The sequence below is a fragment of the Amyelois transitella genome, chromosome 7 (genome assembly GCF_032362555.1).
Source record: "Amyelois transitella isolate CPQ chromosome 7, ilAmyTran1.1, whole genome shotgun sequence".
Taxonomy (NCBI): domain Eukaryota; kingdom Metazoa; phylum Arthropoda; class Insecta; order Lepidoptera; family Pyralidae; genus Amyelois; species Amyelois transitella.
The window spans coordinates 8,976,874-8,988,546 of NC_083510.1; the positions used below are offsets into that span (position 1 = coordinate 8,976,874).

The following is an 11,673-nucleotide window of genomic DNA, read 5'->3' on the forward strand; positions in this document are numbered from 1 at the left end:
TTTTATGTGAAGCTTTATAAAATTCTTTATAATATTCCTTATTATCAGTAATCAGATATTAAATCAACGATGCTTTAATTTTCTTAATACATAGCACCCAAAACCCAGGCGAATCCGGAAAAACAATCTGAAACTTCCTCAATTCCATGAATTAGCCATTCAGACTGTAGGATCTGTCTACCCCTTGAAGGATAAAGGCATGATTTATATGTACGATACATAAACCGATAAGAATTGGCTGTGTTATCGTGCTAGTGCAGTGGGCGAAGGCCTTATTCGCACACTTTGTTGTAGAAGTATTAATAATTGTTCTGTTAGATTTATCATATAAAATATCTAAGTATTTCTAATCGATTTTAAAAATGTTGCATAGTTTAATTGATTGTTGATTGAGGTAGGTATAATAATTATTTTCCTTACAGTCTTTGTGAGAATGTTGGCTCTGTTTACCCGTAAGAGATAAAGACGTGATTTATGTACAGATGAGTATAAAAATCTTGTTTTTAATATAAATAGATTGTAAAAATATTAAAATGATAAAATAAAGGTACGTTTCGGCCGCGTTTAAAACCTGTATTATTTATAAATAATATAAAATGATCTGGATATAATTATACATACTTAGGTAGACTCAAAGAAAGTTCAAGTAACTCAACGATATTGCAACGTTATAAACAGCTAAAAAATAATAAATACAAAAAAAAAACCACAGGCCTATCAGAATGTTTCTTCAGGGATCGAAGCTTAGTTTTCGGACCAACTTTAGTTGGTGGACTAATTTTTGGCAACTGAATGTGTTATTCTCATCCAGTCAGGTCAGGGCAGTTTTCCCACAAAACGCTAGGAAGATGGTTAAGATAAAGTTTTGAATGATAATATTGAGCTGTTCAAAACTATGAGCAAAATTATTGCTTGCCTGTTTCAGGTTCCGTTTCATTTTTATTGATAAAAGTTTGTACAGAATATTTACAGATAAATTCTTCCTCCTCGCGTTAGTCCTGGTAACATCCTCTCCTTTCTTAAAGGGAGCCCGGGGTGCGCCTTTACAACCATGATCCTGGGTTAGGTGAGTCAGGTTTTTACACTTATATACAGTAGACTAATTTATCTATGATTGAAATCTCTTAAAATTACCGACATTGCCGAAAAATGTTAAAATACTTAATTTTTTTTTCTTTAAAGACTTTGTTAATTTACTAAGAATAGCAAAAATTACATATTTTATCGACGGTCTGAGTTTTAAATTAAGAAAAAATTTGCACCAAAAAAATATTTCATAACCGGTTTTATCATAGGTGGAAAATAATTCCCATGTTTAATACACGTGTAGGTTTTGTTAATCACCTTACGTGATATACTACGTTATATTATGACTGCTTCGACTGGATATCCCATTTTTTTTGCTCGGACGCAAACAGATACTCCCATAAAACTAGTTTAGTGATCGAGAAATATAACAAATCGTGTCGCATTGGTCAATGATGGACCAACAACGATCACGAATTTTGCGTTTATAAATACACAGGTGCTGTGTCCAGCGAACTAGAAAAAACATTGCTCCATGCGAAGCAAAACCTCATTTGGTATTATTTTTAGAATTTCATACTTCGTTTATTGGGATTATCTTAGAGATATATGAAACCTTTGCATATTTGAATTTAGGATAATGTTGATATGTGTCCAAGTTTCCACATTGGTGGCTGTGATTTTAGTTTTACATGGTTCTTGCGCGGTAAGATTTTTATTTTTTTAATGCGATTTAGTGATAATCATCAAGTTATATTTAAATATGTAACTCATAATATATCATACAAGTTAATTAAAAAATATTTTTAGAGTCATCCAAGGGTGACCGTGAAAGAAGGTGAACTAGAAGGATCTGTAGAAAGGCTATCTGATGGTGAAAAATATTATAGTTTTAAAGGCATCCCTTATGCACAGCCGCCCGTGGGAGATCTTAGGTTTAGGGTAAGTGTTGAACAGTATTTAAATGAAAATAAAGTAGATTCTGCACCCCAAATTATAGCAGTAAAGTGGACGATGAGCGAAAATTTATTGCACATTTAAAAAAAATACTAAGATTAGGCCAAACGGCATTCTAATATATGTATAAAGATGTTGCTGGTAGTCGACTTTTTCTTCCTGCTCTCTTGTATATAAAGAATCATAGTTACTTATTCTCTTAGAGCAATTATTGTTAGTGTGTTTATTGTTAACCGTTAAGATGTATTTATTGTAGGATCCACTGCCGCCAAAGCCATGGACTGATGTTCATGATGCAAAAAAACATGGTGCTGTGTGTCCGCAACTAGATCTTACAAAAGCTAAGGCTATACCCGGGAATGAAGATTGCTTGTTTTTAAATGTTTACACCAAATCATTAGATCCTAGTTCTAAAACACCGGTTATGGTGTTCATTCATGGCGGGTCATTTAACTCAGGCAGTGGAGATTCATTGGTATATGGCCCAAAGTATTTGTTGCAACATGATGTCATAGTAGTAACAATAAACTATAGGCTTGAAGTGTTGGGATTCCTGAGTTTAAATATACCTGAGGTGCCAGGTAATGCAGGCATGAAAGATCAAGTTGCTGCTCTAAAGTGGGTTCAAAATAACATTGCAAAATTTGGTGGTGATCCAGATAATGTTACGATTTTTGGTGAAAGTGCTGGTTCTGCTTCTGTTACCTATCACATGATATCCCCTATGTCAAAAGGATTATTCCAGAAAGTCATAGCACAGAGTGGTTCTTGTATACATGATTGGGCTCTAGGAAGATGTGCAAAAGAAAGAGCATTTAGAATCGGTAAAGTTTTAGGTAAAGACACTGAAAACATTGATGAATTATTGCAATACTTGAGAAGCGTTTCAGCTTCAGATCTGATTGGAATGACTTATAAGACAAGAACTGATGACGAAACGCATTTAGATATCCCTATATTTTTTGCACCCGTAGTAGAAAAGAGATTTGAAGGGGTGGTTCCATTTTTAGAGGAAGAACCTATTGACATACTCGTTAAAGGACAAACTAGTGCAGTACCTCTTATGATTGGCTATAACTCCGGAGAGGGGATTTTGACAGCGTCGGACGAAATAATATCTGACAAAAACAATGACACCAAATACTTGGTCCCAAGAGAAATCGCTAGGAAAATTTCTGAAAACAAAGCGAGAGAAATGGGTGAACGTATAAAACAATATTACATCGGAAATCAAATTTTTTCAAACGATACTATTAATGAATATGTCGAAATGGCGACTGATACAAATGTCATGTACAACATGATAAGATATGCAAATTATCACACAGCTACTAAAGAACCAGTATTCATATATAGATTTGACTATGACACTGATTTAAATGTAGTAAAGAAAATGTTACGGAGAGGATACATAAAGGGGGCCTCCCATGCTGATGATTTATTTTATTTATTTAACAGCCTAGTAACTGATGGTGTGTATAGGAAACAGGAGAAATTAAAAGAGATCATGTACAACGTGACAAAGATGTGGACGGATTTCGCCAAAACTGGGTAATTTTTAAATTTTTTCAAAATAAGATGTATATGCCGTTGTAGATTCGTTGTAGATTCGTTTTTGCGGTTTGTTTTAGTTTTTGTTTGGTATCTAAATGATAATAATTTCCCTTGACGTAAATGCTTAAGACTTACAAAAAGCAACTTCACATATAAATCTAATGTCTTTTTAATATTAAAACAAGTCATAAGGAATCCCTAATGTAAAAGCCTTGAAGATTTGTTTCCTGGTATTCGTATAATAAACTTCTTATATTTATAGTTGTAATGTTGTATCCAGTGCCAATGCCAAGGATTTGTTTTCATTGTAGACAACGCTAGTTCAATGTTACACAAATGCATGCAACAATAATGCTATATAATGAATAGGTTCTGTAGGTAGGCTTCCCGCGTGGAAAGGACAAACCCGGTACGTCACGCTCAATGAATGTAGAAAATTGATGCTTTATTTCAATGATAATTATAACGTTGATGATAAATACAATGTCATGACAAGTAAGATGAGTGCCAATGATACCAATGACAACAGAATTTTGAAAAGTTTGAATGAAATATCTGTATATTTCAGAATGCTTTCTTTTCTCACAATTCACTTCACATATTATTAACTTCTTTTATATTTAATATATAATTTTTATATCCTTTACCGGACCTAACTCACGGTGATTTTTCTATGTAATGGCAATAGTGTTCTTTCATCAAGTGGTTCTATCTTTTTAACAAATTATGGTTGATAGTGACGTAGTAGGCAGATAGATTATTTTCAGCATTTACATTATTGAACAAGCAATAAAACAAATACTTAGGTATAGCGAGACCGATAAATAAAAAAACGTTTTGCCAGTGAAACTAGAGCTTAGAAGAAAACGTTTTACCGAACACATGACTAGTTTGAAAAATAGTAAATCACTCTTTTTTCAGAAATCCCACGCCAGACAACAGACTCGGAGTAACCTGGGAACCATTGAAAACGGTTAATGAATACGAGTTCATGTTGCTGGAAGACCCCTTGTCTGTAGGACCTATCCCTGAATATGATAGGCTGCATTTCTGGAATAACTTATATTGTGAAGCGGGAGCGCCGTGCATTGAATCCTTAAAATAAAGAGGCTACATCATACATTCTGAGAATTTGTTTGTTTTATTTGTTAACTACCTTTGTTCGCTTGTTTGCGCAGGAGAAGGCACAGAGTGGGAATCGAACACGTTACAAACTATGCCGTATGCTAATAATCCCAGCGCTAGGGTTGCTACTCTTGGCAATCCCTTGTCTTTGACACAGTAGATCCCGGGGTTCTAGTCCCGGCCAGAGTATGATTAAAAAAGTTTTTTTTTCTGATTACCCTCGATCTTGGATATTTATCTTATTTTATATAAGTAATAAAATATTGTATCGTATCATTAATATGTAAAATATATTAATGAACACAAGTATCAAACTTACTTCAAGGCTAACTCAATCTATGTAATTTGATAGAAAGCCCTACCTAAAATTATTAATCTAGTGTTCGTGTTCAATTGTTTCTACTATAGAAAAAATATTCATATGAAATACTAGTGTTTCCTCGCTCATATTAAAATTTCTTCCCGATTTTTTTTTCGCAGGTGTACAATATTATGTTAGTTACTATGTTTTACACATTACAAACACTAAAGGTATTAAACGCGCATTTTACGTATCTTTATTTTATCTCGTATTATATCAAATAATGTTCCAATGATCTGTGGTCAAGGAGCGACCACGTCCCAACTTCGTTCGCACAGATAGCAATAATTGTGATATTCTGTTTTGCTATTTAAACTCTGTAGGTTACATTTGGGCCATAAGAATAGATAATTCTCATTTAATCCATGAAATTGATATTAGGAGATGGTTTGAAGAGATGCACTTACATTTGAAAAAAAAAACAAAAAAAAAAATTAACGTATTAAGGAAAATTATTTTCTTAAAACCATTAATTTATTAGTTTTACTTTACTCGATATTATTTCGTAAAATCCCGTAAAAACATTTAGGATTACAAGAACAGGAGGTCTGTGTTAAAGGTGTTTTTCCATTTGTGCAAATTGTAATTTTTTAGCGAGATTTATAAGAAGAACCTATACATACATACCTACATATGATCACGTCTATATCCCTTGCGGGGTAGACAGAGCCAACAGTCTTGAAAAGACTGAATGGCCACGTTCAGCTATTTGGCTTAATGATAGAACCGAGATTCAAATATTGACAGGTTGCTAGCCCATCGCCTAAAAGAGGAATCCTAAGTTAATAAGCCTATCCCTTAGTCGCCTTTTACGACATCCATGGGAAAGAGATGGAGTGGTCCTATTCTTTTTTGTAATAGTGCCGGGAACCACACGGCAAGAACCTATTCTAATAGCAATAGGTACGTTTGCGTACCAGGAAATTGTACTTGACATATTCTTTATCTGTAGGTAGGCACACTTACTGAGTGTTATGCGCCATAACGGATCTGCACCTTTTGTGTAAAATATAAGGAGAATTTGTGTCATATTATGAGCGGTTGTTCTGGACAGAGCAGACCGGTGCATTTATTGTTAAAAAAATATTAAATTTTGAAAGAATCTTTAGTTAAGTTTAAAAAAGTTAACATCAACACATATTAGACTAGACTTAAAAATGTTAAAGTTTCTTTTTGTTTTGTTAGTGTCAGTAATGGCGTTAACCTATTGCTCATCAACAGTTATTGATGAGGTAAGTAAATTAATTTATTATATTTATATTTTAGTAAATAGGCGTTTTTTGTCTTAAATATTAATTAAGAAAAATATTAATTAAGAATAAACATAATCTATTGATGAATTGCAAACTGTGAAATCCATCATGAAAAACTTTACTTTTAAATGCGCAAATATTTTAAAGATTTCTTAATGTGATTTTTATAACGTAAAATGTTCTTTTGTTTATTCAATCAAGACTTTTTTTTAATATTCAGTATACTCTTTTTTATTTGTATTTTAGTTGTATGCTTTGAGTGAGTAGAGTCCTTATTTAACAGCTCCTCATTTTTATTAGTAAATTCTAATATAGAAGTTAATTAACATCTAAGGTATACCTAAACAATTAATGTATTTTATATACCTATTTATATAGGCTTAGTGAAATAAATAACATTCTGAAGTACTGATACGGGTATAGCGCTAAGTTATATAAAGAGATAACCATATGTCAACAAAACATGTTTATTGCCATTATATTATACTGAAATTGCAATTATTCAAACTAACAACAATTTATATTTCTTAGTTAATAACTTCTACTTTGAATTCTATTTACATACAGTTTTTAAACATCATAATATTAAACCGACGACCGATTATTTTGTTTATAGATTGCTTTACTATATCAATGAGCCCAGTTGACCCCACACCCTTATCTCTATTTCAATTTTCTTAGTAGTTCAGTGGTTAAGTTGTTTGCTTGATGAACTGAACTAAAATATTCTTGGTTGAAATAATACTAGAATATATTCAGTAGAGATAGATTTATTTATTAATTTTTGATAGGTAGTTACTAATGAAAGATTATATTAGGTCATTTGTGATTAAAGGAAATCTTTTGATTTATAAGATTCTGTGACGTGGTTAGATTCTAAACTGTGACACCAAGGAAAGCAGCATCTATTGATCTGATCATCATATTTATAACCATTTTAAGAATATTGATTTTGATTTATGAACTTTTTCTGTTTTCAGACCAATCCTATAGTGACGGTAAAAGATGGAGCTCTGAAAGGGTCTACAAATAACTTGCTCGATGGTGGAAAATATTTCAGTTTTAAAGGAATACCTTATGCAGAGCCACCAATAGGAGACTTAAGATTTCGGGTAAGTAATGTATACTTGGTTTAATTATACATTGGTTTTATAATACCTATTATTGTTCTCAATATTCTACTAATCAGGCCATGTAAATTTTAGGATCCCCGTCCTGCTAAACCATGGAATGGTGTACACGATGCAACGAAACATGGCTCAGTTTGCACTCAGTTAGATATAGAAACAGATAAACTTATACCCGGCAGTGAGGACTGCTTGTTTTTAAATGTCTACACCAAATCTCTGAAATCTAGCTCTAAGTTACCAGTAATGGTATTTGTCCATGGAGGGGCTTTTATCTCTGGTAGTGGAGATTCAGATTTTTATGGTCCAGAATTTTTATTGCAACATGATGTTGTAGTAGTAACTATCAATTACAGACTTGAAGTTCTTGGTTTCTTAAATCTAGATACCCCTGAGGTACCTGGTAATGCAGGTATGAAAGATCAAGTAGCTGCTCTAAAGTGGATCAAAAATAATATTGCTAATTTTGGAGGTGATCCAGACAATGTTACAATATTCGGAGAGAGTGCCGGTGCTGCTGCTGTGACGTATCATTTAGTTTCACCTATGTCAAAAGGATTATTTCACAAAGTAATAGCGCAAAGTGGAACCTGCATAGATGATTGGGCAATTGAAAGATATTCTGTAGAAAGAGCATTTAGGGCTGGTAAAGTATTAGGACAAGATTGTAAATCTAAAGTCGAACTTCTTAAGTTACTCCGAAGTGTTCCTGCTATAGATCTTGCAGGGATGACATTCAAAACAAGAACAGCTGATGAAGAACGTGCAGACTTTGCTATGTTTTTCAACCCAGTAGTTGAGAAACGATTCAAAGGTGTAGAGTCATTCTTAAATGAAGAAGGTCTTGATATTTTATTAAAAGGGAAGTCAAATGAAGTTCCTCTAATGATTGGTTATAACTCCGTGGAGGGCCTTATGTTGGTTTTGGGCGATAGAATAGCTGACAAAAATAATGATACAAAATTTTTGGTGCCTAGAGAAATAAGAAGAAAAATATCTGAGACAAAATCCAAAGACATGGGTCAACGTATTAAGAAATTTTATGTCGGAAAAGAAGATTTTTCAAACGATACAATTATGCCATTTGTCAATATGGCGACAGACACAAATTTTATTTATAATACAAATAGATTATCTGCTTTTCATGCAGCTTCAAAAAAATCTGTTTTTACATATAGATTCAGCTACGACACTGATCTAAATATTGCGAAGATTTTCTCCAGTGTGCCGAGTATGAAGGGTGCAACTCATGCTGATGACTTGTTTTATTTCTTCTACAATTCAGAAAATGACGGCATTTATAAAAATCAAAAGAAGATAAAGGAGATCATTCATAACTTGACGAAAATGTGGACGAACTTCGCCAAGACAGGGTACTGTATTTTAGTTAATAATTTATTAATACAAATTTCTTCATCAATCTATTCAATTAAAAAAACACATAATATAGTTTTAACAAATTAACTTTGACGTTAGTACCTGTACAGACTGTCAAATTAATCGAGGGTAAGAATGATCAAAAATGTTCATTCTGTTGTTTAGGAACTAACAACCGTTTCCTCGAACACATTAAGGAAAATTAAATGCTAAACGGAGTTCCCTATGACTCACGCTTGCTGTAAAACATTGTATGCATCGTAATGATAACCTGTTACTTGTTGCTTGAAATGACCTAAATACGCTTTGATTGTAAACCCACAAAGATAAATTTTGTTAAGTTTTTTTTTGTACTTACTTAATTTGAGAATTTCTATATATTAACGAAACATTTTGTAGGACTGTGATTACTTTTCATCCCATCGAATTCAATATAATTATTGAAATACAAACATATAATCACGCCTATATTCTTTGCTGGTAGACAAAACCAACAGTTTCGAAAATACTGATAGGCTACCATCAGCTGTTTGCCTTAATGTTGGAATTGAGATCCAAATAATAAAGGTTGTTGGCCCATCGTCTAAAAAACTCCTAAGTTTATAAGCCTTTCCCTTAGTCGCGTGTTACGACATCCAGTGGAAAGAGATGGAGTGGCATTATTCGTTTTTATATTTTTTAGTAATTGTTTATTTACTTTCGAACATTGCAGAAATCCTACGCCAGACAAGAGTCTCGGAGTGACTTGGCAGTCATACAACGCCGCGAAGCAATATATGATGCTTGAAGAACCTCCAACCATGCGAGCCAACCCTGATAACGATAGACTGGAATTTTGGAATAATTTGTACTGTGAAGCTAAAGTGCCATGCATTCATTTGTAGTTCCTCATTTAAGTACATTCTTTTAATTAAAAAAATCCATTAAAATATGACTGATGAATATTTTTACTGATCGAGCGAGTAAAGCAAGTGAGGTCCACTTATTCGGGACGAAAATGCTTGAAAAGCGATAACATTCGAAAGTTTGGTCTCATTTTAAATGTGTAAAAGATCAATAGAGTTTTTTATAATTCACAATTCTGTAAAAATTTAAAGTGTTCGCGGAGTCTAAATTCGCGGGTGTTCCCCGCAAGTTTAAATAAGTTTAATAAAAAATAACTTTATACATTTTCTTTTTTTTATAGCATCATGTAAGATCTAACTGTCAAGAAATTACTGAATAATTAATAAGATGTTGCCATGTTCTATCTTATGACTTTCTGTTTTGACTAGGGCTCACACAATTATCTATCTTGTATTTTTATTATTCAGATACAAAAATGTTTAATGTGTCACACACAAACATAAAAAAATTAAGTGTATAAAATAATAAAATAGCATGTGCTGGTGATATCATGAAATTGAAATTATATTTGCCAATATAAATTTAAATTTATATTTGCTGAATAAAATCGATTTGAATTTAATTTAATAAAATTATGTTGCGACCATTTGATGTATATATGGAATATTTAATAACAGTTACAGTGTTGTTTCTCTTAAATTGTAAAAAAAATTAAGAAAAAGGCTTGTCAACTTTTTATAAGGCTAATCAAAAAAAGGTTTTCTTCTAGTAATTTATCAATTCTTATGATTCTAACAAGCAAATACATCGAACATCATCTTCATTTTTATTTAACGTAAGGCGTTAACATACATACACATACGAGTATCATGTTTATAAACCTTTTATATATTATCAACTCAACAGTCAACTCAACAGTCTCGGAAAAACTTGAAGTCCACATTCAGATGGATGACTTAGTGGTAGACTTGAGATTCAGGTGATGATACGTTGCCAACACATTGCCTATACCTAATACTCGTAATAATCAAATTTAGAAATTTTTCCCTTAAATAAATTTTACAATTTTCTCGATTCAAGAACCAACTGGCCCACGCTATAATTTTTTACATACATACATATCGTCACGTCTATAGCCCTTGCGGGGTAGAAAGAGCCAACAGTCTTGAAAAGACTGAATGGCCACGTTCAGCTATTTTGTTTGTTTTGCCAAGTTTGTAAGCGTATCCCTTAGTCGCCTTTTACGACATCCATGAGAAAGATATGGAGTGGTCCTATGCTTTTTTGTATTGGTGCCGGGAACCACACGGCACCTATAATTTTTTCTTCACACAAAATCGCTATTTAAATACATCTCCGCAATAGAACGTGGCGAAACAAGATATGCTTCAGCTGCCTCTTGTCTCTCGGAATACATTATCATATTATCTAGAGTGTCCGTACGTCCGTATGTCACTTGCTCGTATGTCTGACTACTGTTCCGACAGCGTTAGTGCGATAAACACGGACTATACTATGTAGACCAATATATCTTGGAGCTAGTCCAGGTTGCGCCCTCTCCCGCGGAGGAGGAGGAACCCGGGGTCCGTTTGTGACCTCGATTCTGGAGTGGGTGAGTCAGGTTTTACAAGAAGCGACTTGCAGGGAATCACAGACCATGGTGTGTTCTGTTCTGTCTGAAATTTAGGCATTCTGTTTTCTGGAGAATGAAGTCTTTAATGTTTTGAAAAAAGTAAGTTATTAATTTTAATTTTACATTGCATTTTTATTTATTAAAAAAATCTATTTGAATGAAATGTTTCGGAGCTTACCTCGTAAAAGTCTTTGAAAAAATAATTGAAAATATAAATAGAAAGTTAGCCATATCCAGGCACTCTAATTCATGTGTCAAGATTGGTATGCATTGGCAGGCCACCCCATTTGTATGGGACCCTTTGATAGCCATAACTCGTGTCGACATACGATTGATCAAATATTCCTGCGATATATTATATCGCTTGACCGTTAACTTGGAAACAATATCGAATACACTGGGATAGGTACTATT

General features: G+C 33.1%; 2 protein-coding genes across 2 annotated transcripts; both read left to right on the top strand.

Annotated features, from left to right (window-relative positions):
- The first annotated feature begins 2,392 nt into the window (after positions 1-2,392).
- On the top strand, positions 2,393-4,642 carry LOC106139769 (carboxylic ester hydrolase). Its single transcript, XM_013341265.2, has 2 exons — positions 2,393-3,534; positions 4,459-4,642. Exons 1-2 carry the CDS (start codon positions 2,408-2,410, stop codon positions 4,640-4,642), a joined length of 1,311 nt encoding a protein of 436 aa, XP_013196719.2. The 5' UTR covers positions 2,393-2,407.
- Positions 4,643-6,161: 1,519 nt separating this feature from the next.
- Positions 6,162-10,161, top strand: LOC106139773 (juvenile hormone esterase-like). Its single transcript, XM_060945252.1, has 4 exons — positions 6,162-6,255; positions 7,257-7,388; positions 7,482-8,776; positions 9,493-10,161. Exons 1-4 carry the CDS (start codon positions 6,181-6,183, stop codon positions 9,662-9,664), a joined length of 1,674 nt encoding a protein of 557 aa, XP_060801235.1. The 5' UTR covers positions 6,162-6,180; the 3' UTR covers positions 9,665-10,161.
- The last annotated feature ends 1,512 nt before the right edge of the window (positions 10,162-11,673 follow it).

Coding starts and splice junctions, on each gene's coding strand:
- LOC106139769 (XM_013341265.2), top strand. CDS start 2,408: ATGGTGTTCATTCATGGCGGGTCATTTAACTCAGGCAGTGGAGATTCA. Junction 3,535..4,458: donor ACGGATTTCGCCAAAACTGG/GTAATTTTTAAA, acceptor CTCTTTTTTCAG/AAATCCCACGCCAGACAACA.
- LOC106139773 (XM_060945252.1), top strand. CDS start 6,181: ATGTTAAAGTTTCTTTTTGTTTTGTTAGTGTCAGTAATGGCGTTAACC. Junction 6,256..7,256: donor CATCAACAGTTATTGATGAG/GTAAGTAAATTA, acceptor TTCTGTTTTCAG/ACCAATCCTATAGTGACGGT. Junction 8,777..9,492: donor ACGAACTTCGCCAAGACAGG/GTACTGTATTTT, acceptor CGAACATTGCAG/AAATCCTACGCCAGACAAGA.